Source organism: Typopeltis vanoorti, chromosome 17 (assembly GCF_054136105.1).
Source record: "Typopeltis vanoorti isolate ZY-2024b chromosome 17, IOZ_Tvanoo_1.0, whole genome shotgun sequence".
Lineage (NCBI taxonomy): Eukaryota > Metazoa > Arthropoda > Arachnida > Uropygi > Thelyphonidae > Typopeltis > Typopeltis vanoorti.
This window is the reverse complement of record NC_143565.1, coordinates 102,095,575-102,122,058: the sequence shown is the minus strand read 5'-3', so window position 1 is coordinate 102,122,058 and position 26,484 is coordinate 102,095,575. Positions and strand designations below refer to the sequence as shown.

The window sequence follows — 26,484 nt, the reverse complement described above, 5'->3', positions numbered from 1 at the left end:
GTGCTTGCTTCACGGTTTTATGGAATGTAGGTCTGTTGGGGCATTTCTTCTAAACGAGGAAGAAAATGCCCCAACATTTTAATTCCTCACAATTAAAAACTTGCTTAGGATGATAACCTTTCTCTGCAATAATTTTTTTTAAATTCTGCTGGGAACAATGCAGCGGCTTTCTCATCAGCCGATGCAGATTCTCCCGTAAGTTTTATGTTTTTTAGATTAAACCTAGTTTTGAATCTATGCAACCAACCCTTGCTTGCTGTAAATGACTTTTCTTCCTCTTCTGTTTTGTCTTGCAGCTGCATGTCTTCATATAGGATCAATGCTTTTTTGTCGTAACGTGTTACCGTCAATAGGAATCCTTTTTCTTGTCATGTCTTCCACCCACAAATTCAAAGCTTTCTTTACCTTGAGTAACACCTTATCATGCACTGTACCCATAACGTTTGCAGATTTGAGCGCTAGGAAAGACTGGCATTTTTTTCTTTGTTCTTCAACACTTCACATATCGAAGATTCATTTTTATTATAGATCTTGGCGATGGTTGCAATTGACTTTTTTTCTACTTCAGTCATATTGATAATCTTTGATTTTTCACTAATACTGAGCATTTCACGTCTTCTCTTCGGTTTTGATGCCATTTTAAAATTTTTCACAATTCATTTGCTTGAATTGAAATGCAGTTTTTAATTGCAATGACAGACAATTGACTGCTTTCTTTGATAATCCGACTAAAGTTTTCAGTCTGTGCATATGCATTCAACCGGCACGTCGCTCAACCGTTTCGAGCGCTTTTTTTGAACCACGAATAAGTGAAACCGCAAATATGGAGGGCCTACTGTACTATAAAAATTCACTAGCAAGAATTAAAAATACGTAGCTTTGAGTAACTTATAATGAATATAATCAGCCTTAATTTACTGACTAGATATATTATACATGTGGAAATAATAACAGCACATACAGTAAATTATACCTTACACTATAATGGCTACATGGTTAAATCACTTTGCCACATGTCATTTAGTAAAGGGATATGGGAAAGCTGTAAAAATGGAAATGTGACAAAAGAAATTATTTATAGCGTTTAAGAAAGGATAAATAAAGTAATTAGTTTATCAACATACAAATCAGTTAAACTAGTCTCAGAATACAAACAGATATTAACTATTGGAATAGGACTAACCACTTAAATCCTATCAAAAACTGAGAATTAAGCGAGTAGTAGTCCTTTTTCCGAGAAAATTACTATTTGAAGCATAAATTTAGAAGGATGCATCTTCAACTTTTTCCATCACCATCAGTATGGCTTATATATACTGATGTCTCATTCATACAGTGAACTAGATCTCTTCCTGCAATGAAGTAAATCTCCACTAAAGAATTAATTTCAGAATCAGAGGGCAGTCTGCCTTTTCTGAATTAAATGTGAAACCAAACAGCTCCATTAAACCTGAAGTGTAAAAGATACTGAAAATTGTTGCTATATCTACTGCAACTCATCACACCATTCATCTCAAGATTGATATCTCTCCTCTCAAAATATTACAACATTGGGAAGGTTACAATCAAAAATGCAATGTATCAGAAAGGTTATTACTGCTTCCTTAATATAAAAAAAAAAAAAAAAAAAAATTACTGAATGGTTTGTACCTCTAACTCCAATCCCATCTTATGAGCAAAGAGTCTCCATCACCCATATATTAAAATAGCATCTGAAGAAATTTTCAAAATACTCTGAAAATTCAGTTACAAACTTTCCCAAAGAGCAAACTCTCCACTTTCTTTTCTTCACTCAATGAATATTACCCATGTATCATTCAGGCATCTTCCAAGTACTTGCTCCAATCTTACATATTATAGACAAATTTGACAGTTGGTGAAATAAAAATTTTCAGACATCAAGACTATTCATTTCCATAAATCTGCAAGGTTTGGCTTGCAGAGCATGAAGCAAATAGATAATATTTTGTGGAGGAGCATCAAAGTTTTACACAGGGCATGATTTGAATACAGAAAAAAAATTTAGAGAAGTTGTGAAGACACATACTGCTATCATAATATAAATGATTTTTCACTTTCTTCACTGGCAAAATCCACTTTTTTAAGGGCTTATTTGCTGTTTATCCTTTACTGTTCCTAAAAATTTCATTTCCTGGGCCTTAATAAGAAGACGTTTAGTGCTACGTGTCTTATTTCTGTATATCTGCCAATTTCAATTTATGATGCATCTAGATATTGCATGCAAGTACTTGTATTAAAGTAAACATATTAGTGCAGACTAATTATTTCCTCTTTTTATTCTGTTTACAGCTTGAGGCATGGGTCCCATGCTACCCCTCTGGAAAAAAGAGGTTAGCTGTGAATAAACAGGGAAACCTGTGAATAAGCAGTCGTGGACAATGGGACGGCATCTACCAACAGGAAGTGGTGAGATAGACAGTGGCATGTTTATCTCTATAAAAAGCCACACATTTCCACTGACAGGGATGCGACATGGCGAGATGTAACCGCCATTAAATAAGTTACAGCCCGCTGGAAGTTGGGGCACCAACAACTTTCATCCTGATCAGCGGCAGATCACCATAAGTGACAACGGTGTAAAGGATACTGTGGTAGGCGGATAATCATGAGGAATGAGAAACGGCTAGCACATTGAACCTCTCTAGAAGGCTACTGCTGGACAAGGAAGGCAAGGGGATACCACCTTGTTCTATTTTTCTCTAGTATGATAGCAGTATGGATGGACATTCTAAAACATAGTAAAGCGCACAATGGCTCAATACTTGTGCACGGCAGGGGAGGAAGCAAGGCTTTCCAGGTCGTAAACCAGTGAAATCCTTGTACATTCATTGGAATGTGGAATGTGAGAACCCTCCTACAAATTGGAAAATTGGAAAATTTGGAGAGAGAAATGGATAGATTAAAAATAGTCATATTGGGAATTAGTGAAATGAGATGGACTGGAACTGGAGACTTTTGGAGTGGTGATTACAGAATCATTTATTCAGGTGATGAGACAGCAAAAAATGGAGTTGCGGTGGTTCTCAATAAGGAATAGGGAAGAAGAGTAATCAACTCAGTAAAATGTAGTAGCAGATTGATAATGATAAAACTAGAAGCAAAACCAACAAATATTATAATAATACAAGCTTACATGCCTACTAGTGACCACAGTGATGATGAAGTTGAGAAAGTATATGTAGATATTGAGAATCTAATCAAACTGACCAAGAAGGAAGATAATCTTATTGTCATGGGGGATTGGAATGCAGTCATTGGTGAAGGCAAAGATGGTAGAGAGGTGGGAAGGTATGGACTTGGATGCCGAAATGAAAGAGGAGATAGACTTTTGGAGTTCTGCCACCAATTCAATCTGATCATTAATAATACCTACTATGAGGTACCAAAAAGAAGAAGGTATACTTGGAAAATGTCAGGGGATATAGGAAGGTACCAAATAAATTATATTATGACAAGAAAGAGATTTAAAAATCAAGTAAAATCATGCAAATGTTACCCGGGAGCTGATGTTGATAGTGATCACAATTTGGTTTTATTGAAATGTAATCTGAAATTTAAAAAGTTGTTACAACCAAGGAAAAGGCCCAAATGAACATAAGTAACCGGAAAACAGAGGAAAACCATAGAAACTATAAACAGCAAACTGATGAAAGCATTAAAACTGGAGAGAGGGAAAAGAAAAACATAGAGGAAAAATGGACTCATTTGAAGGATACAATCATCACGGCTTCCAATGACTGTTTTTCCTTCCTACAATGATTTGTATTTCATTGGAAGAAAATACAATGATTTGTATTTTCTTCCAATGAAGAAAATATAAAACCTCCCTAAAGGAAGAAAGCAAAGACAAATATAAACATATAAAAATTATGATAAATAGAAAGTGTAAAGAAGCAAAAGAACAATGGTTTACAGAGAAATGTAAAGAAATAGAAAATCTAACAAAGACCGGAAGAATCGATAAAGCTTATAACATTATAAAAGGAATAAGCCAGCAAAACAAGACACGAAGTACAATTATCAAAAATAAACAGGGGAACATACTTATAGATAAGGAAGAAATTTCGGAAAGATGGAAGGAGTACTTAGAAGATCTATATAGTGGAAAAGATCTAGATGCCAAGGCTATAGAAGATGAAACAAGACTTGATATGGAAGAAATTGGTCCAACTATATTAAAAGATGAATTTGAATGGGCACTGAATGAATTGTCAGCCAACAAGGCACCAGGCACTGATAACATCCCCTTAGAATTAATAAAATACTCAGGAAACATAACTAAGTCATACCTTTTCAAGATCATAAAGGATTTTTATGAAACAGGGATCATCCCCAAAGATTTTACACAATGCTCTATCATACCCATTCCAAAAGTAAATAATGCAAACAAGCGTGAAAATCATCGAACAATAAGCTTAATATCACATGATTCAAAAATACTACTCAAAATTATACAAAAAAGACTAACAAAGAAGGTTGAAGAATATGTTGGCAATGACCAGTTTGGATTCAGGAAACAGCAGGGGACAAGAGAAGCAATCCTAGCTCTAAGAACAGTTATTGCAAGAAGATTGGAGAAGAATCAAAATAATCTGATAGTCTTTCTTGACTTGGAGAAAGCCTTCGATAGTATTGACTGGAATCAAATGTTTCACCTCCTAAAAACAATAAAGGTAGATTGGAGAGATAGAAGGCTCGTATTTAATCTTTACAAGCATCAAGAAGACCTAATAGAAGCAGCCAGCAATACAACAAAAACCGCAATAGCAAAAATACGTAGAGGTGTAAGACAGGGGTGCTCTCTTTCACCCATATTGTTTAATCTGTACATTGAAGATGCAATAAATAAACTGAAAGAACTAATAGAAACCGGAACTAAGATAAATGGAATTGATATTAACTGGCTACAGTTTGTGGATAATATAGCAGTTTTAGCTGATAACGAAAACAAACTGAAAGCCACCCTAACAGAGATGGAAGAAATCTTCACACAGCACAGCCTAAAAATTAATTATAAGAAAACAAAATTATTAATTACAAGTACAGCAAATCCAATGAAAATAAACCTGGAAATAAATAATAACCTACTACAACAGGTATCCTCTTTTAAATATCTTGGAAGTCTTATCGCAGAAGATGGAAGAAACCAATCAGATATTAAAGCATGAATAATCCTAGCCAAAAAAGCATTCTATAACAGAAGAAACATTTTTACCAATAAAGGACTTAGCATCCAGCTCAAAAAACGGCTAGTGAAAACATACATATGGAGCATTGCATTATATGGTTGTGAGGCCTGGACTCTAACAAAACAAGACATGAAAAAGTTGGAGGCATTTGAAATTTGGTGCTGGAGAAAGATGATGAAAATTAGTTGGACAGAAAAGAAAAGTAATGAAAAAGTTCTGAATATAGTTCATGAAGAGCGGTCATTAATGAAACACATCAATAAGAGAAGAAAAAGCTTAACTGGACATCATTTGAGGCATGGGGGACTGATTACAGAAATAATGGAGGGGACTGTAGAAGGAAAGAGTAATAAAGAATAAAAAGAAAGAATAATTAAGCAATGCACAGAAATTTGGCACATGTAAAGAAGAATAAAAGAATTACTGATGCCAATTCTGGTGAACAGCAACCTTGACAATAATCACCATCATCAAATTCCTGTTATGTACTTTTTTAGAACTTTTATACACATTTTTCTTTTCAGTATGATATTAATTTTTATCCGGGCTCAAAATTAAATGGTGATCACTTCTGATTCCAAATCATGGATGAGTATGAAGTTACCGTAATGATAACAACAGTCAATTCAATAAGTCCTCATTTCTTTGTGTTCTCTTCATATGAATTTAGCAACATCTTTATGCTGGAATATGTTACTAATGGCTAATCTTGTCCTGAACAAAAATCCATCACTTATCATCATTACTATTTTCTCCAAATTTTCCCGAAACATTCTCTGCCTGCTATTCATTTCCTATTTCCCTGTTCAGATCTCAGAGAAGAGCTAAGTTTCATTTTTTTTCTTTATGGAAATATCTATAAAAAACATGTAGAAAAACCACAAATCTGAGAAATAGTGGAATCATTTAGTGAGAGATGTTTCATTAATCAACGAATAATTTCTACAGTCAAGAATTTTAATAAGTGCTTACAGGTTAGTCACCATCCCAGATGTGAGAATGGCATTTATGATGTTGACAGATTTGTGATCTACACAGTATTTAATAGGTCTGAAGGAAATGCCTGAATTAAAAACAGAAACTTTTAGTTTCTTGAATACTGATGAAGCAATATATGTGATATGTCTATACCAAGAAGTTATCCCAATAAGAGAAATTGTCTTCTCCATGGATTATTAGTAAAAGCAAAGTAAAAAAAAGTACAAGTTCTTAAGAAACAAGACAGAAGCAAGTTTTTCTAGCACTAAGTTAATGAGATTATCAGTTCCCTGTGAAAAATTAAACAGGTTCCCATTTCCCCTTACATGTTAAGCTTCTTTGAAACCTATTGAATGCTCTGATAGGTCATTTAATCCTACCTGCAGGCCTATTAATACTTCAACTAGATCCTCTGCAGTGCTTAGCCTTCTGCCATTTTCATTGATTGATATCATCCTTCTATAATCATTCTTTTTTCTACTGGTATATAATATACAGGTATCCCTTGCTTAATGCGGCGAAATTAATTGTGATCCCTTTATATACGCAGCAAGAATTTGTACCAAAATTCCACCAAATACGACATCATTGCTACAACCCATGGACATGGATGTCATTGCAACTTTCAAAGCCTATTTTCTTAAAAAGACATTCTCAAAGGCAGAAGAAACAATAACAGGAGAAAACACGATTAGGCTCCAAGAATTTTAGAAAACTTTTAACATTAAACACACAATTGAAAACATTCATGACTCGTGGGAGCAAGTGTCTTCTAGCTGTATGAGAGCTGTTTGGAAAACCTTTTGCAGAATGCGGTAATGACTTAGGTGTTTTTCAAAATCCTCTGAACAACGTGGTTAAATCTTGTTGCAATTGATGAAGACATTGATTTTGATGGTGTTGATTCAGAAGATGCTAAATAATTATTGGATTCAAATTCAAAAGATTTCAGTTACAATGATCATCTTGAAATTAACAACGCACATATAAAGACAACAAAGAAATGGAATGTGAAGATGAGGTTCCAAAGGAGACAACAATTAAAGAACTGGATGCAATATTTCAGTTTAGAATCGCTTAAGCAGCTAGTAATGGATATGGATCCAGATATTAATCGAAGAATGCTTGTTTGCCGAGGTCTAGAGATTCATTTTGCTTATTATCGTAGAACTTATGCTAGTAGGAAAAAACTAAAACTGTTCAAACGACTCTTGATAACTTTTTTTGATAAAAAAATTGCAGTAATTAATGTAGATACAAACATTTATTAAACATTTACTTTGCATTCATTTTTTATCATTCCTAAAAGAGTACCACATAAAACGAATTATTAATATAGTAATCGATCATGAACGAACTGTAATTTTTACCATTGATTATTATATTTCATTAACGTGATTTTGATATACGTGGTAACATCGAGGGATTAATTAATCGCGTTAATCAAGGGATACCTGTATGTGTGTGTGTATATATATATATATATATATATATATATATGGAAAGAACTCCTAGGGATTTTTCTGGCCTCATTAGCTAAGTGCTGCTCATACCACTTTTGCAATCCTTACAGCAAGTCACCTTTCTTGTCTGTTCTTTGTGCTCCTCATACAACTGATTATTACCATTCAACTTATGCTGTCACCATAATGTCTTCTTCCAGACTGACTCTTTATTCACATCAACCTTAATTTAACCTTCTGACCCTTGGAATACATTCAGACATTGCTTCTGCTATTCAAGAACACTAATGTTCTTGAACAACACCTTAAGCAGCATTGATCTTTCTGCCCAACTCCTATAATTAAAATCACCCATAATGATCTCTTTTTTTTTTTATTTTGCTATATACTGTCAGAATCTTCCACATTACTGGGTCTATAGCACACACAACTAAATATTTCATTCTATCCATCTCTACCTCACACCATACTGCTTCGAACTGCTGTCACTATTCCACCTCTTCCTTGTATGGGCACAACTCTGTTTCTATCATCAATAGCACCACCTCCCTTTTTTGCATTTTCTATCTTCACAAAAGCCATAATGGCTTTTGTGAGAATGTCACAAATCCCTCCATCTCTATTCCTGTCAGGATGTCATCCTCATCCAACAACAACATTGTGCTTATTCCAACAATTTTTGAGTGAATGAACTTGATCAATGCAACAACTTCATTCTCCTTATTTTTTATACTTCTGGCATTCTATTATACAAATATAATAGTCCATTTCTGGATATCAGTCATCTTCCTTTGTTGTCTGCTCACACATTCACTTCTGCTTCCAGCATCCATCCATCTCACACTGTAGTTTCCTGATTCTACCTGTTTCCTTGTTTGTCTTGCACTTCTGTTCTCTCATTCTCCTCTCCTCATAAGCACCCCTTTAATCTCTCCTACCTTCCTCTTCTACATCACTTTTTACCTATTCATCTTTAGCAACTCTGCTTTTAAATCTTAAATTCTCCCTTCCAGCAACAGCCTCTCTAAATGACTCAGACCAAATGCATTTACATGTAATCTCTCACTCATACAATTCCATTCATTCCCCAAACTTGTTTCATGCATCCACAAACTACAATCATTTCTCCTTACATATCTTTAATCTCTCCTACTTTCCTCTCTGTCTCTCAAACTCATTACTCTCATATCTGAGGAAACACCCTGACAACCATTCCTACCACACTATTTTTTTTTTACTCTCCTCAACAACCTCCTGATATCCATTATTACATTCTCCTTGTTTCCAACCAAAACATTCATTCCTACTGCCAACTCTTCCTCAACTGTTTCTGCTATTTTACCTCCAGGTAAACAAACTTCGTGAATATGCATATCCTCATTCATTACAACTCTAATAATCAATTCTCCATACAGCAGCACTCATGAATCATTACCCCTTTCACACGGCTACATTTCATTTCATTCTTCTCTCTTCCATGCATATCTACAATTTTCTTCATTTCTTTCCAAATGCTCCTCTTACCTCATCTTTACCAACTCTGCTTTTAAATCTTAAATTACTTTTTCTCTATCCTTCACTCTTGCTAGCTTGCCATCAGTTGCGCTTTCTTTTTCACAATCACTCTTGTGTTATCTTACTGTCAGGCAAACTCTTCTTCAGCATCAGTCTTGCATGCATTTTTGCTTGCAAGACTTGCTCATTTTTCTTATTCAATCTCTTATTCACTGTGGTAACTGTCTGACAACTTTAAAAAGAACCATGTTCAGTTTCTAGAAATGCCAGAATATGTATCCCTTTGTCCATCTGCACTACTGATGTACTACAGGATTAAAACCTTATATGGGTAGTAATGCCATATAAAAAAAAAGGTAGTGGAAAAGGTGACTGCGAATAAACTTCTCCTTTACTTCACAAAAAGTCATGTGCAATAAGAGGGATTTGAATAAATAAAGATTTGTTACCTTCCTTAGGAACAAGTTGAATATACATTAAATTCAATACTACAGGATAAAATACTAGTGAAATGAGACACAGAGAGAGAGAGAGAGATCCATAAAATAACTAACCCAACAGAAAACAGTCAACCCACAAAAACAATTAGAGAAACAGCAATTAAGAGCAGGAGACTTTTTTGATATCTGGATATGACAAGACTCTTGGGATATACCTTTCTAGATAAAAAAACAATCAAAAGAGACTATGATTGCTGTTTGGAATAGTAAAAAGAAATTACAGTCAGAAGACTGGCTACCAGAAGTGAGTAATAATACAGTGGAACCAGATGTTAAAGAGGTAAAAGTAGGGTTAGAACAAAAGTTACAACCAATAGTGTTTGGCAAGAGACAGAAAGCAAGCTGCTATTTTGATATGATGCAATTTTCCTGCTTCTAACTCTTTCAAAATCAGTTTGTGATGTGGTGATAATTTTTCTAGAGATACGCAAGCTTTAATATGGGCAGTTCTTATCTCATAAGGAACGAGAACCTAAAGGTAAATAAAAATGGGTAAAATTCATGCCTGTAAGATGTTTTTTCAGAGATGCATTTAAATGTTTGTATATAAACACATCCTCAGGGCTCACTTTAGTGAGTACGGTCATGGCAAACATCAGGTACCTGATGTTGGACCATGCCTTACTTCATGTAATATACATCTGTTATATTATCTGTAGACTGGTCCCTCCTCTTCCTTCCTTGCTTCTTTCTTCTCTTCTTGCTCCTTACCCCAATGCTATTAGAGTATTCGAGGGCTAGGGATGAATCTTTCCTATTTTGCTGTGTCATTTCATCTTATGCAGTATTGTGAGGCATCAAGCCGTCTGGCCAGCGTGGTGCTATAAAGCTGAATACCTCCCCATGAGGATAATGCAAATGATGAATAAAGTAAGAAAATTACATGCTGGCTCATCCATCGCCCAGCATAAAAAGGGACACATCCTGGATTTAGGCAGAGGATCTCTAGGTCAAAAAATATGCTACAGTCTCCACTAGCTACAATGAGTCTACCTATAGTGCACAATGATAGAAGGATATTAGTAGGAACATCAGATCTCTACAGGATGATGATAGATTGGAAGAACTGATGAAGGAATTGAACCATATAAAATGGGATGTTGTGGACCTTTCAGAGATAAGAAGGAAATAAGAAACTCTCATGCGATTAAAAGATGGACATCTACTCTAGCACTGTGAATGTGACAGAAACTCAACTGGTGGTGTAGGATTCCTAATAAATAAAACAATCAAGGACAACGTCCTGTTTGTTAATAAAGTAACATCAAGAATAGCTGAACTAAGTCTTTTCATAAATAAAAGATACCAACAAAATTATACAAATATATGCCCCCAACTAACCATCCAGATGAAGAGATAGAAGATTTCTAAGAAACATTAGAATCCACATTAAATAATTCTACATAATTATAATGGGTGACTTTAATGCCAAGATTGGAAGCAGAGATGACCATCTGAACTCCATTGATAAATTTGTATTTGGACAGAGGAATGAAAGGTCCACAACAGTCCAATTTAGTGAATGTACCACAATAAAAGCTGTTATAGAGAATCACTCAAAAATGAACTAAAAAAAGTTAAACACAGCTACTATCATCAATGATGTTAATGAAATCTTAACAAAATCTATCTTGAATTGTGCACTAGAAATAGGAGGTGTAAAAATGGTACCAAAGAGAGGAAAAACTAAGACAGCAAATATTAGATCTGATGAAGAAAAGAAGAGATATGAAAAGAGATTTGAATGACACCAATAAAATAGAATATGCGGAAATTTGTAAAACTATACGTAAAAGGATGAAACATGAAATTAGATCATATAATACTAAGAAAATTACAGAAACGATAGTAATATGAAGGTCCTAAGACAAACGTTATCAGTTGGAACAAAGAAAATAGCTCGGTAAGAGGAAAAAATGGCGAACTTATAAAAAATAGAGATGCAATAATCAAAAGAATTCAGGAATTTTATACTAAACTCTATGAAGACAAAGACCGAGACATTCAAGAATCATCTATGGATAACTCGAGTGAGGAAGAACACGATGCCCCTAAGCTCTACTGGAAATAAGAATGGAAAGGCCCCAGGAGAAGATGGAATTATGGTAGACTTCTTAAAACTGGGAGGAAGCCCTATTATCAAACAGCTGACTAAACTCTTTAATAAATGCCTAAAACAGAGAAAAATTCCAAAAAATTGGAACAATTCACTTCTAATATTAGAAGGGCAATAAGGAAGAAATTAAAAACTACAGACCTATAAGCCTACTCCCCACCATATATATATATATATATATATATATATAAAGTCTTCAAAAAAATTATAAATAATAGAATAAAATCTAAACTAGAAGGAATGCAATCCTGTGAACAAGCTGGATTTAAAAAGAATTACAAAACTTTAGATCATATTCACACATTAAGGCAGCTCACTGAAAAATCAACTGAATACAATAAACCCTTATGTCTGGCCTGTATAGACTACAAAAAAGCATTTGATTCAGTTAAAACATCTGCAACACTAAAAGCACTTGAAACCCAGAGAACTGAGAAACCATATATTGAAACACTAAAACATATTTACAATAATGCAACTTCTGTAATTAAATTATATAAAAACAGTGAAAAGTTCCCAATACAAAAAGGCATCCGGCAAGGCGACACCATATCCCCCCCAAATTATTTACAGCTGCACTAGAGGAAGTCTCTAGAAGCCTTAATTGGGAAACAACAGGAATAAACATAAATGGAAAAAGGCTGCATCATCTGAAATTTGCAAACGATATTGTCCTAATAGCAGATAATCTTGAGGATCTGGAAGAAAGGCTAAACCAGCTAAATGAAGCCTCCAGAGTAATTGGATTAAAAATAAATAGAGAAAAAACAAAAATAATGATGAATAAATACATAAACCACACATTTTCTGTCAAAGTTGAAAACCATGAAATAGAACAAGTTACTGCATATGTATATTTGGGCAAATTGTTATCCTTTGAGGATTGCCAAAGAAAAGAGATTAAATGAAGAATTCACCTTGGATGGATGGCTTATGGGAAAATGAGAGACATATTCAGAAGTGACATCCCTATGAGTCTAAAAAGGAAAGCTTTCAACCAGTGCATACTTCTTGTTCTAATACATGGAGGAGAAACATGGACTTTAAAAGAAGCCCTAAACAAAAAGCTGAGAACAACACAACATTGCATGGAGAGAAGTATGCTAAAAATAACATTAAGAGATAGGAAAACAAATACCTGGATAAGATCTCAAACAGGTGTCATGGATATTGTAAAATACATTAAACAGGCCAAGTGGAGTTGAGCTGGCCATATTGCCAGATGCAGTGACAGGAGATGGACTAGAAAAACAACAGAGTGGAGACCAATGGATGGAGGAAGACCAGAAGAAGGCATAGAGATGAACTGGAACAAATTGCAGGAGTGAGATGGACGGGAGAGGCAGAAACTGAGTGGTCTGGAAAATCATGAGGGGGACCTTTGTCCAGCAGTTAACAGAACCAAAAGGTTGAAGAAGATACAATGTTGAAAGAAGATATAAAACAATCCAACTAAAGATATTAAGATCAGAAATCATAGATCTACTAGGTAGTATATGACCTTCATTGCACAGTGAAACACCATTGCCACCTTGCTTATTGGGAGGAAGGAAGAAGCTGATGCAATGTTTAATCCTCACAGCAGGAGACTATGGTCTCCCCAACCTTCAGAGTGTGGTATGAGTGATACCCTTCAAGGAATGCCAAACATACTATGGAGATCTAAACCTCCCATTCTTCAAGGTTACAGCAGTAAAGCAGTTCTGCAGGTTTGCTGCCAGAAGTTATGGGAGTGACTTGATTGTGATATATTGAAGTGGCTTCCTGAGCAGCTTCATTATAATCATACTTCACTACATGACCTACCTCTAAGCACCAGATCATGCATAGAAGCAAGTGATGTGTTGAATCAGTTGTTGAGGCCACATTATAGCATGGAGACTGAACTCTCTCTGTGTGGATCACGTCTGAGAATATCTCCTCCCACTGCATGTTACTCTGCTCTTTTTTCATTTCTTCAGTACCATGATGACAATAACCTCAAATAGATATAGTGTTCCTGCAGTTAAAATGAAAAACAAATCTCACCTAACTTCACAAAAAAAAAAAAAAAAAAAAATTAAACTTAAACTCTTCCACATTCACTTCGAATTCTGTAGCGTAAATACCAATATGTGCATCATCACCTACAGATATCAAAACCTGATCCCCTGTTTTTGACAAAACCCCAAATTATTGCTATTATTATTATTATGAAAAGAAACTGGCTCTGTGTGCTAAAGACAACCCACAAGAATTCTATCGATATGCTGCAAATAAAGAAAGAATGAATATGAAAGAATAATCCTTCTAAATGCAGATGGCATGAGGGTTACAGATGCAGAAGAGGTTGTTCAACTAATGAGCACCCATTTTGTTAAAAGCTATTAACCTGGTGTATGCAACACTGAACTCACTGCTACCTCTTCACTGGATGAAGAAACTCAAGTATATGAGGATGAGGTATTAGAGCTTTTGCACAAACGGAATAAGAATTCAGCAATAGGGACTGATGGGATATCAGCACATGTGCTAAAAGAGTGTTCATCTGAACTGGCTATTCCTTTGACCAGGCTGTTTAATATGAATCTCAGAACATTCTGCATGAATGGAAAGAATGTATGGTAATTCTATAAAATCTCACACGAGAAATTAAGTTAATTAATTTTTAGAGTTCAATTTTACAGAGGTTTCCAAATATATAAAATAGAATTTATGTTGTAATAAAATAAATGTAATAATTTTGCAGAAAAAAAATGCATAATTTAATTCCCATTGAATTGTATGTGAAATGGAAAAGAGGTGATGAACCCAAATTAGAATGATGACTAAGCAAAAACAAAAGTTTGCAAGGTCTTGTGAACATAAAAATATGCACCCATGAATGGAGGGAGCCGAAGTGATGTCATCATGCTAGTGGGTAATGCTGGAAACTACATAGTAGTAACAAAGGATTAGTGACGATATAAAAGAGGACCATGAACCAGCAAGGTCTTCAATTTTTAGATGCCAAGTTTTGCCCTGTTCCAGAGAACGGAGTTTCAAGAGTGTAAAGGCGAGGCCGTTATTCGATGTTAATCCTGTTTAAATGTATGGATGTGCTAGGAGAGTGCTACTAGCCAGGGTCATAACGAAGACTTTAGCAGTTCCTTTCCAGTTACTGATGAAAGAATCACAGCAAAATTGTCTGGCAATTCCCAGAGTGAGAACCACTACATCGTCCAAGCAACGATCGTAACCTATGGTGAAGACGGACTGAGGTATTGTGCAATTGACCACAATGTGTATGTAAAGGACTATTTTAAGTAGGCACAAATTTTGTTAATGCTTTGTAAAGGTGAAATTGGAATTATTATATGTAATGAATGTGCCTACAGATGTTTAGTAGAAAAATGTAAAGTAATGAATTGTGATAACAAAAGGGTAGATTGATGGTAAATTTGTACATATAATGGAAGAAAGCAAGCTAAGGTGTATCTTAGGGAATAACTACATGCTCAATCTAGATTAGTTAACATTGTGAAGGGATTTAGCAAGTTGTATGTAATATAGTCAGTTGTATGTTGCTCCTATTGTATTTTGATAGGCTGAGAGAGAGAGAGAGATCATTTCCCCTCTGATGTGTGTGTTGTACATTCATTCCAGGTTTAAATAAATGTTTTGTTTCTTTAACTACCTTGCCAATGCACTATCTCTAAAAAACTAGCCAACCTGCATACACAATAGATTGAGAATCGCCATGACTAGCTATAGAAATTTGTATAATTTAATTATGATCTTGCCTGTGTTACATACCTTAATTCTCAAACTTTAAATAGCAATTAGAATGGTGCAATCATTAATAAAATAATTTTTTTCTGACTGTCAAGTGTGAGAATTGGTGACCTGTATATTGTGGATAGGTTAATAACCTAAAGTTTGTTCACTAGCAGTGGGAACATGGAATAAGATTAAAGGGGATTAATACAGAGATCTACTTTAGGCAGATTATAGTTTTATTAGAGTAAGATAGATAGAGGTAAGTGAGGTACAAGGTCTGGGATTGCAGCACGTGTAAGGATAACAAAGGTGCAGTTGATATTAAGATACAAGAATAAATAAATAAATAGAATATTACAATGGTGCAGACAACGACTATAAAATATAACAATTCCATTGTACAAGGGTGGTGCAAAGACTGATGTATCCAACTACTGACCAATTAGTATCTCAGGAGTGGGTGAAGAAAATTGGTTAGGGCTCACATTCAGAAATGGGTTGACAGTGAATCTCTGCTTTGCAATGAGTAACATGGGTTTACTAAGGGAAGGTCAGGTTTTAGCAACTTGCTCACAGTCTATAACAATGTTACCATTGAACTAGACAAGGGGAATGGATACACCATGATACTTTTCGATTTTGCTAAAGCTTTTGACAGCATATAGCATGGAAGACTGTTATATAAACTGGAGAATATAAGTTTGGATTATAGAATATTAGCATTGATAAGAGGATGGCTGACTGAAAAATATAAAAAAGTGGTATATGGGGAATGTGAGTCTGCAAGATTTAAGGTAACCAGTGGTGTACCACAAGGATCAGTGCTTGGTCCACTGTTATTCAATCTGTACATTAATGATATTGAGAAGGATTTGACAAGCAATATACAGCTATTTGCTAATGATGTATATTGCTTGTCAAATCCTTCAGCAGCAACATTCCTAATTACCCTACCTATCTGCAGTACTTGCAGAATGATTTGAATAGGTAGGCATGGGAAAATTGATGTCAGTAAATATCAAGTCATTCACTTCAGCATGATTAGATATCCAATGTCGTATTATATTGGTGAGATTATGCCTGAAGAAACTGATGAGGCTAGGGATCTTGGAGTGTTAGTAGATAAGAAGTTGAAGTTCAGGGACCATGCAGGAGCAAAGATTCCAAATACAACTCAAAAGATAATTGCAATGCTGAAACGAATGTTCACATGTAAAGATAAGGATGTCATTTTTTCCTCTTTACAAGGCCTTGATAAGCCCTCACTCGGACTATTGTGCGCAGGTCTGGTCTCATGGTTTCCGTTGTGATTCTGATATATTGGAGAAAGTGCAAAAAAGAGTGTTAAAAATTATATCAGGATTGTGGAATACTAATTATGAAGACATATTGAGAATTTGTAGACTGCAGACACTAGCAAACAAGAGAAAGAGGGTGATATGATTGTGACTTACAAACTTCTGAAAAGGTCATACAGGATTTCAGTTGATGAAATTTTTCAATTTATGAAGGGTGGGGAAAGGACAAGAGGGCATCCTTGGAAGCTGAGAATGAATGCTACTAAGAGGGGGGGGGGGAGTAAGGGCTAGATTTTTCTCTCATAAGGTGGTGCATGATTGGAATTGATCACCATTAAATGTTGTGAGTGCAAGCAGTGTGAATGGATTCAAGAATAAGTATGTTAGTTGGTGCGTGTAGTTCGTAGCCTCCCTAGATGAGTCCTGGACTCCCTGAAGGTCTCTCTTAATAATAATTATTATTATTTATTGAACTCTCCAATGACTTATCACAGGAAGGCAATCCACTCCACTACAGATCTAACCATCTTCCCTACTACTTAACCATCCAACTGGCCATGACATGCATACACGTCCAGGTTACCATGGATGTGAAGTGCATATTAAAATTGTAATACCATTGATATTATTGAAATATATGATGGATACGAAGTATAGAGGAGTGATATATTTTATCCATATTGATGGCGATGTGGCTAATTCTTCTATACACAACTACCATCAACCGCCCATCGCCAGTATTTTTTTGTCTGTAAATTGTGCGTGTTCTGAAGACCAGTTTGCCTGTATGTGGGATGAAAAAACTAAGTTTCCAGGAGAAAAAGTCCTACCTCCATATGAGATTATTGCCACCACAACAAGCACAGTCCATCTTAACTGTCCAAACTATAATGATTCCTTCTGCCACAAGAATAGTACTTGTGTTTATGTGCATTCTAATATTCCTTGAAGGGGATGAAATTTCCTATTTTTGACCTATGAATTAAGATTTCTTTGCCTCATTATGTATCATTCATCTATTGTCTCTACCACTATCCAAATTCTGAAAGCCATTCTGACGTTTTTTGAATTCTTATCCTTGAAGCTTGATTTCCTGCATTTCAACTACACATAGTGAAGTAATCTTTCTTGGTAACTTTAATGTCCACAGTTCCAAATGGCTATCTTTTTCCTAATTCCATTGACTGAGTTGAAAGGAAAGTAGAGATCACTGTTGTAAGCAATAACCTAAAGCAAATTTTTTTCAATCCACCAACTGGAATACCCAACAGTTCTTTCCAATCACCCAACAGTCTAGATCTTTTCTTAACCAGATTTTTTCTCAAGTACACTGCTGATGTAACCTCTCCTTTTGGGAATTCAGATCATAGCCTCATCCAAGGTTCATCCCACTGTAAAGCACACAACACTCACAAAACAATAATAACAGTGTTAAGCTGTCTCTGAAAGGACAAAATATAGAAACTCACCAACTGCACCAATGAAAGCAGGGCCTTCTGGTCCCTTGCAGAAGCTGTGGGTGAATTTGTCCTTCAGTGCTCCTGCCTCTCTTACCTAAATAGCAGTACTGCAACATCACCTAAACATAAAGCAGCCCTTCTGACATAATTCTTCTCATCCAATTCCTGTACAAATGACCAAGGTAAATCAACTCCAACTTTACCTGGGACACTGATCACATGCCTCCTGAAGCTATCCACTAGAAAGTCATCAGAAAAATCTGGAACAACCTAGATACCAAAAAGGTTTATGGTCCTGATATATGTCCCATGAACTGTTCTCCAAGAGATGGACTCCTGAACTAATTCACTGATATGCTATCCTTTATCATTTCCACACCATATTATACTCAGCCAGCATCCACACTGGCAGTATGGAAGCAAGCCCATATACAGCTAATTCCAAAAAAAAAAAAAAAAAAAAAAAAAGGCAAACATCTGCCATCAAACTACCTACCTATTACCCACACATCGGTGCTGTCTTAAAGTAATGCAGAAGATCAAATGATCAACACCTGGAAAAGTGTCAACTAATCAGTAATCACCAACACAGATTCCACCAGTGAAGAATCCACAGATCTCCTTGCCTATGTCACCTGCATGTGGACATGCACCATGGAGAAACTTGACATTTCCAAGACATTTGATAGGGAAAAAAGCCCATACTACTATGTGCTTTTTCTTCTGACAACATGCAGCTAAATCACATCTAAAACTTTGGAACAGTCCTTTAACATTTTTGGTGGTACGCCTAAGACCTCCCTAAAAACTCTGCTCAGATATTAGAGGTTAATTTGGCTAATTAACAATTCCTCTCTCACAGACTCTTAAACCACTGTCTCATAGACCATCAGTTTCCATACTGTGTCTCTTCTATATATATTTCCATGGGCACTGTTCATAAGAACTGTCATTCAACATGCCCATTCATTTCTGCTCAACCTACAGTAACATGAGCAACAACTGCTCAACATCCTTTTACATTGGAAAAGCCTTCCCTATGAAGTATTTCCCAAATTCTACAACCTCCAGCTCTGTAAAAAGAATATCAATAGATTACTTTTTTCTGATCCCTGCCCACACATGGCATCTTGGGTGTGGGGAGTGTGGAACAATACTAATGTACTCAGAAGTGGCTGTGCAAATACTGTTCTATGTAATATGGCAGCAGAGCCTTGCCTCCATAGCTCAGCTGGTTTACTCAAGCCCTGGGTTATGAAACCAGCTAACTCACCATTTGACTGAAAACAACTGATAAGGGTTTCTCACATCATAGACAGAATTCAAACCTTTAATAACGCTTTAATAAGGACACTACAGAAATAATGATTAACCATCCTATTTCATTGGATTTGGTTTTGAATGCCTGGAAAGTGAAATGTGGGTCTATGAGTAAGCATGGAATCAGTGTATGTGTGTGGGGGAAGGATAATGGACTAAAGGAGAATAGGTCATACAAAAGCTGGAAAGGCATCTGTTTTTTCATACTTACAAATAAAAAGAAACATTCTTTCCGACACTTTACCTCAGATGAAGTGTTTTTTTTGGATCGTAACTGATAAAAAGAAACAGTTCAATATTTGCTTTATGTAAATAATCTTACATCAGTGCAGTTGTAAGATAACTTTTGGTGGCTTTACTCTAATTTTAAATCGTGTACAATTAATAATGAAGAATACAACTAATTTACATACATTTAAAAATATACACCACACTACTTGAATACAAATGTAAAATACTATTTCTCTTCATAATAAGTAAATATTGTACAGAGCAGAACAAAAAAAGTTATAAGCACACAACAATTTATAAATAATGGATGCATTTCATTGTCATACTAAGATATTTCAGAATAGAAATCAGAGCTGCTTTTATGTTCAACTTCACAACAAGTGAAGTTGAACATAATGCATACATGATTAATGTAAAACTATATTACATTTTAGCTTATATATATAATGAAATATAATCATGATATTTTCAAAAATATTATTTATATTCATATCAACCAATCAATGGGTATAATTGATAAAATATCATACCTGTAAAAATTCTTTGTCATCAATCAATAAAAAGCTAGAAGTCAGCCTTCTATTACTGCTATCAATAACAGCTGGTTCTGAATGGTTTGGGCTAGCTATATCAGGAAGTAATCCAGAAAGTGGCACAGATGATAAACTTAACATTTCTTCATCACTTTCTGAAGAATCACTAAGAGATTCTAAGTCTTTGCCTTTTTCATCAGGAGATGCTTCATCGAGTGAAAAAAATTCTTCATTAAGAAATTCAAAGCTAGTTCTAGTATGTGCTTTTTTCTTTTGGGAATGCACAGCTAAATCACACCTAAAACAAAAATTTTTTTTGCATAAGTCACATGTAACATCAGCAAAATTTCTATCATCACAATTACCTTGACACAGAATCTCTGAAGGAGGAAGTTTCAATTCATTTCTAACATGTAAAACAAACCTTGGACTTTCATGTAGTAACAATTCACAAACTTCACACTGAGAAGTTTTACAGTCCTGACACTGATAAGCAGCAAACTGCTTATTACTTTTACAGGCTAATCGTTCTTCACAAAATTTTCTGGATGGGCGAACTTTTGGTGGCTTTACTCTAATTTTAAATCGTGTACAATTTTGCTTGGCTCCAACAGACATGTGAACTCATATGGCTAGTAATTCCTACATATAAAAAATTGAATATATTTAGAAGATAATTTAAGAGATCATTACACTTATTATAAATTAAAACGATACTGACAACAAAGCATAAATATTACACTTATTAAATTTAAAAACTGTAAGTTTTTCCACTTGGTTATACTATAAATTAAAGATACTAAGAAATTATATACTTTGTTTAATCCTTTATCCAAGTGTAAGCAAACCAAGTTTGCACCTAAAACATAATCAGGACTAAGGCAACTCGTATATAGAAGCTAATGACTCAACTTACAATGAGGAAAAGAAAAATATTTCTCTACTTGTGAGTATATGCAGCATATAAGTTACATGTTATAATTACAAAAATGAGCACCTGGAAATTTCCGCTGCCCCTCAAAATTTGTCGCTCTAGGGCCGGGCCTATACGGCCTATACCTGAATATGCCACTGGCCCTAGTCTTGATTATGTTTCAGGTGCAAACTTTGTTTGCTTACACTTTAATAAAGGATTAAACCAAGTATATAATTTCTTGATATCTTTAATTTAACTGTAAGTTTGCTTTTAAAGAAAAATTTTAATATGTGGTTACACATCTACAGAAAACCCCTCGAAATCATGTGTCGTCTTATATGGCAAGTATAAAAAAGGAAGCTTAATTTCTTGGATGAACATTTAGATAGTTACAATACATCATTATATAAGAAAATAGGTAGTGTTTATAAGAAAATCAGATTAATTTTTAGTTACATAAATTTATTTAAAATATTACAATAGATGTAAATCTTAAAAAACAAATAATAATTATTAACATCAATTTTCATGTTAATTTTCTTCATCATCTGTTGAAAATAGTTCTTCAGATTCATTGTTTAAATGATCGTCATACGGTGATGATCAGGTGAATTGATTTCATCGTCATCAGTGTCCCACAACAGATAGTCTTCCATACCATCCATAAAATAAGTGATACCACACTTTTTAAATGATTTTATTAAAGTCTCTACTTTTACTTTATTCCATGCTTTGATCACAAAATTGCACAACATATCAAGTGATGCAGCGTGCATAGATTCACCGTTTATAAATGATATTTCACCAGTCAACATCCAATTATTCCACTCTTCTCACATGTGATCTATAAATAGTTTGTTTGTGCAGACCTCTAGTGGTTGCAATATAGAAGTTAAACCACCTGGTATAACAGCAATTTTTGTGGGTTTTTTTTCTAGAAGACTTTTAGTATTCTCAGTTAAATGACTACGAAACATATCCCATACTAATCAACTGCGTTTCTTCGTTATACTGCCTGGTTGTGTGTTCCACACATTATGGGTCGATTGGTAGAGCCTCTGCTACTAATGGCTCAGTTAAGTAAGTTTGAGCGTGGTTAGTAGTTGGAAGGGGAGCAATCATTCGATGCTGGTGGCACACTCTCCCTCGATGAGTCTTTGGACCCAATGGAGGTGTCAAATAATAATAATTTCACACCATTTTCGCACAAAAACACCTGAAGGAAATTTTATCTTAGGTTTAGTTTTACGTTTGAAGATGATCAGTGGTTTTAACTTGATTCCATCAGCCAAACATGACAACACAACCGTAAACCTTGTTTTTTCATGGCCTGTACTTCGAACTAGCCCACTCTTACTATCTTTAGACCTCCAGTGTTTTATTGCCTATCATATCAAAGCGCATAGGAGTTTCATCCATATTTCCAATATTTGACAAAAGAAATTTATGTTCTTATCTCAACTGAATAATAAATTTATGGAAACTGGTAAGTTTGTGGTCAAGATCTGCTGGTAGCTTTTGAGCAATTTTAATTTTTTTGTCATATTACCAGATTTTGTATGTTCATAAATGATTACACCATCCTGAAGTAGCTTGAAACTCTATACTTTCATCCGGATTCAATCTTGACCATTTTAGTGCATATGCTCTAATCATATTTCTTGTCACAAGATAATCTTTGTTCAAATACCCATTCTGCAACATGATTTTCCAGTTGCAGCCATCGGGCGATCCCCATTCTCATCACACATTTTTTCTTCGGCAATTTTTTTTAAAATATCTTCTTTCTTCCTGCATTCTCTTACCATCTTCTCGGTTATGTCAAACTTTTTTGCAGCAGCACAGTTATTAGTTTGCTTTGCCATTTCAATTATCCTTATTTTAAATCGAGCTTCATACTTTCTTCGTTTTGTTGCAGGTTTAATGATTTGAAATGATAACAATTTTAATAATCCTAAAATTTTAAAAAAATGCAAAATTAATAATTAATTAAAATTGGAGCTAATCACTTTTAATTAGGGTAATTCACATAAATACTAAATCTATGCTATGCAAAAAAATAATGGATATGCATAGATATAAAAATAATGGATATAACAACAATACCTAATGTTACATTAACCATGCTACCAGCCAAGCCATCTACAGACATCAAGGTTATCATGGATGCAAAGTGCATATTAAAATTGTAATACCATTGATATTACATTGAAATATATGATGGATACAAAACATATAAGGATGCGTATTTGATCCATAATGGCCAGTAAGGTGGTTAATACAAGAAAGAAGAAATTGGGAGGGGGGGGGTTGTCGTAACATAAGCTTAAAACTAAAAATAGCCTAAAATTTAGGCCTTATACACCGGTCGTCCTATATGCCAACATATACAGTATATAGAAATTACCTCTTATGACCAGACTGGATATACGAGGGACGCCCAGAAAGTAAGTTCCATTTTTAAATATTTTCACTGCAGTACTGCGATCACAACGGTGTACATGCGTGATGAGTTTGCTGATTCCTTAGCAAGGCGTTGGTGCCATTTTCAGACATTCTCACGGTGCATACGCTTCTTGGTGTGTGTTTATAATGTCTAAGAAAATCGAATCGCCCACCGAATGTAAAATTAGGTCAGTTATCCGTTTCTTGAATGCGAGGAACGTCAAAGCAGCTGCAATTCATCAGCAAATTATTGAGTTTTATGGAGAACACACAATGAGCGATTCAATGGTACGAAGATGGGCAAGACTTTTTAATGAAGGAAGGACAGGTGTGAATGATGATGAAAGGAGCAGGCAACCATCTTTAGTGACTGACGATTTGGTGCATTCAATTGAAGAGAAGATTCAACAGAATACGGGATTCACTATGATGTCTATGATGTCACTCTCGCTGTAATTTCCAGAGGTTTCATGTTCATGTCTTCATGAAATTGTGTCGGAGAAACTGAATTATCGGAAATTGTGTGTACACTGGGTATACCGAAGTTGCTTACAGAACAACACAAAGTGAATCAGCTGGGCAGTACGTTGGAATTCTTGACATACTACCATGAGGATGGCGATGCTTTCCTGCACAGACTTGTCACCAGGGACAAGACTTGAGTGTCACATGCAACCTCTGAATCCAAACAACAGTCCATGGAGTGGAGGCACACCTCATCACCAGTCAAGATGAAATTGAAGACAACGGTTTCCACTCAGAAAATCACGTGCACTGTGTTTTGGGACAGACAAGGAATTTTGCTGGTAGACTACTTGGGTTAAGGCTCCACAATCAATGTGAGTATGTATTGCCAAACCCTTAAGAAACTGCGTCTTGCGATCCAGAATAAATGATGTGCCATGCTTACCAGGAGCATTGCTTTGATTCATGATAATGCCCACCCACCCACCCACGGCTGGTGTAACACAACAACTTCTTGCCACCGTCGGCAGGGAACAATTCCATCATCCCCCATATAGTCCTGACCTTGCACCAAGTGACTTTCACCTGTTCAAACATCTGAAATCTTTCCTTGGTGGCTGGCAGTTTCAAGACGACGATGAGGTCAAAGAAGCAGTCAATATGTGGTTTGCGTCACAGGTGGCGGCAACCTTCTACAACGAAGGCATACAACTCTTGGTGTCCCATTGTGATAAGTGCCTGAACAATGGTGGAAATTATGTAGAAAAGTAGTGAAAGATGTCTACTTTAATTTCCAATAAATTTTTTTTTTGTAAGTATATTTTTGTTTCTCTGACAGCCCATTGGAACTTACTTTCTGAACATCCCTCGTACATAGTATTTCAATCAGCAACTAATTTTCAATTAACAATAGGATTCATTCATCGAAATTGTTTGTAAATCCTAATAAATTCCATTATTCTCACAAATCATATTAAATAAATGCATCATCAAGGTTAAAAACTGAATATTACATAACTAAATAACTCATTTCTGCAATTCACACAAAAATACAAGGAAATAAGTAAATAATATTTATTTACTTTTATTTATTTATTGTAAGGTTATTTCCTTAGGATTTTTTTTTTGAATTAACAAAATTATTAACATAATATTAATTATTAACAACCAATTACAGACCACATAAGAAATTGGCATTTCTTATCTGCTCCACTAAAGACCAGCCACATCCCCTAGACCTACCAGGAGTATACCATGTCCCTTACGGTTGCAAACTGTCTAAACAGGCAGGACAGTCAATATCAGGATATCAGAAACAAGGACTACATCCAGTTCCACCAATACAGCCACTCAGAACTTGTTGATCATGCTTTGGTCAACCCACCACAGGACACGCTGGAAGAAGGTCACTCTATTACACTGCAGCAAATATAAAAATGAAAGGCTATTCTTCGAATCTGCCTCAACTCTGAAAAACTTTCCAAACCTCAACAAATTTGGGTGCATGTGACTGCCCCAAATTTGGGAATCATTCATTTTAAGATCATCAGCCCAACCCAATTTAGCCCACTAGGGAACACTGTTTAGGACTCTAGGCCCAACTTCTATTGCCTTCTTCAGCCTTATTTGCCCAGGGTTAGTGCCTGAGTGCACGATCCCCAATGATGTCAATGTAACATTTACAAAATATAGGAAGGTATTAATTAAAGTTTTTTATAATAAATATTCTAGTATACATTGTTATTTCCTGAAAAATTAAAAGCTATCAGGATGAAGAGGAAGCTAGCCAAAACAACACCTGACCAGAAAGCCTCTTATGCAGAGAGGGTGACAGTTAAGGAAATATCAAAAGCAATACAAGCCCATATGTCTATTTCACCATCCAATAATTTCAGCGGACCTGAACTTTATGATCATGAATGCTCCTCTTTGGAGTGCATCAGTCATCTAGCCTATAGGTTCTCACTCCTGAAACAGCTCCTTAAATGATCCTGCTGACCGAGAATCCACTTATCAACAAAATTATGGCAAAAGCATCACTAAAAGAAAAACTACCACACACACACTTGCAGAAATAATGGATACGTCTGTATTCACTGAATGTAAACTAAACAGAACTGATCCGGACATAGATGTTGAATTAAAACATTTTTCCAGGGGAAGAAATGGATACCGATTGTCTATACTTTCCAAAATCGATTGGCAAATAAGTCACACATAGGTAAGCCCTCAGTCGCTAGGAAATCAGATAAGTCTAGAAAGCCAAAAGAAAAGGAAAATTCATACAGTGGGACTG

General features: G+C 35.3%; 1 protein-coding gene across 4 annotated transcripts in view; it reads right to left on the bottom strand.

The window, feature by feature from the left end:
- The window catches only part of LOC150097705 (zinc finger FYVE domain-containing protein 1-like), a 184,496-nt gene that overhangs the window by 139,705 nt on the left and 18,307 nt on the right, over positions 1-26,484 (bottom strand). For 3 of the 4 annotated variants that reach the window (XM_090407405.1, XM_090407407.1, XM_090407406.1), the window contains exon 2: positions 20,360-21,004. In XM_090407405.1, the coding sequence (XP_090263531.1) occupies positions 20,360-20,980 (621 nt within the window). In that variant the 5' untranslated portion in view covers positions 20,981-21,004. The remainder of the gene's footprint in view (positions 1-20,359; positions 21,005-26,484) is intronic. The other variant, XM_090407408.1, reaches the window with a different exon arrangement.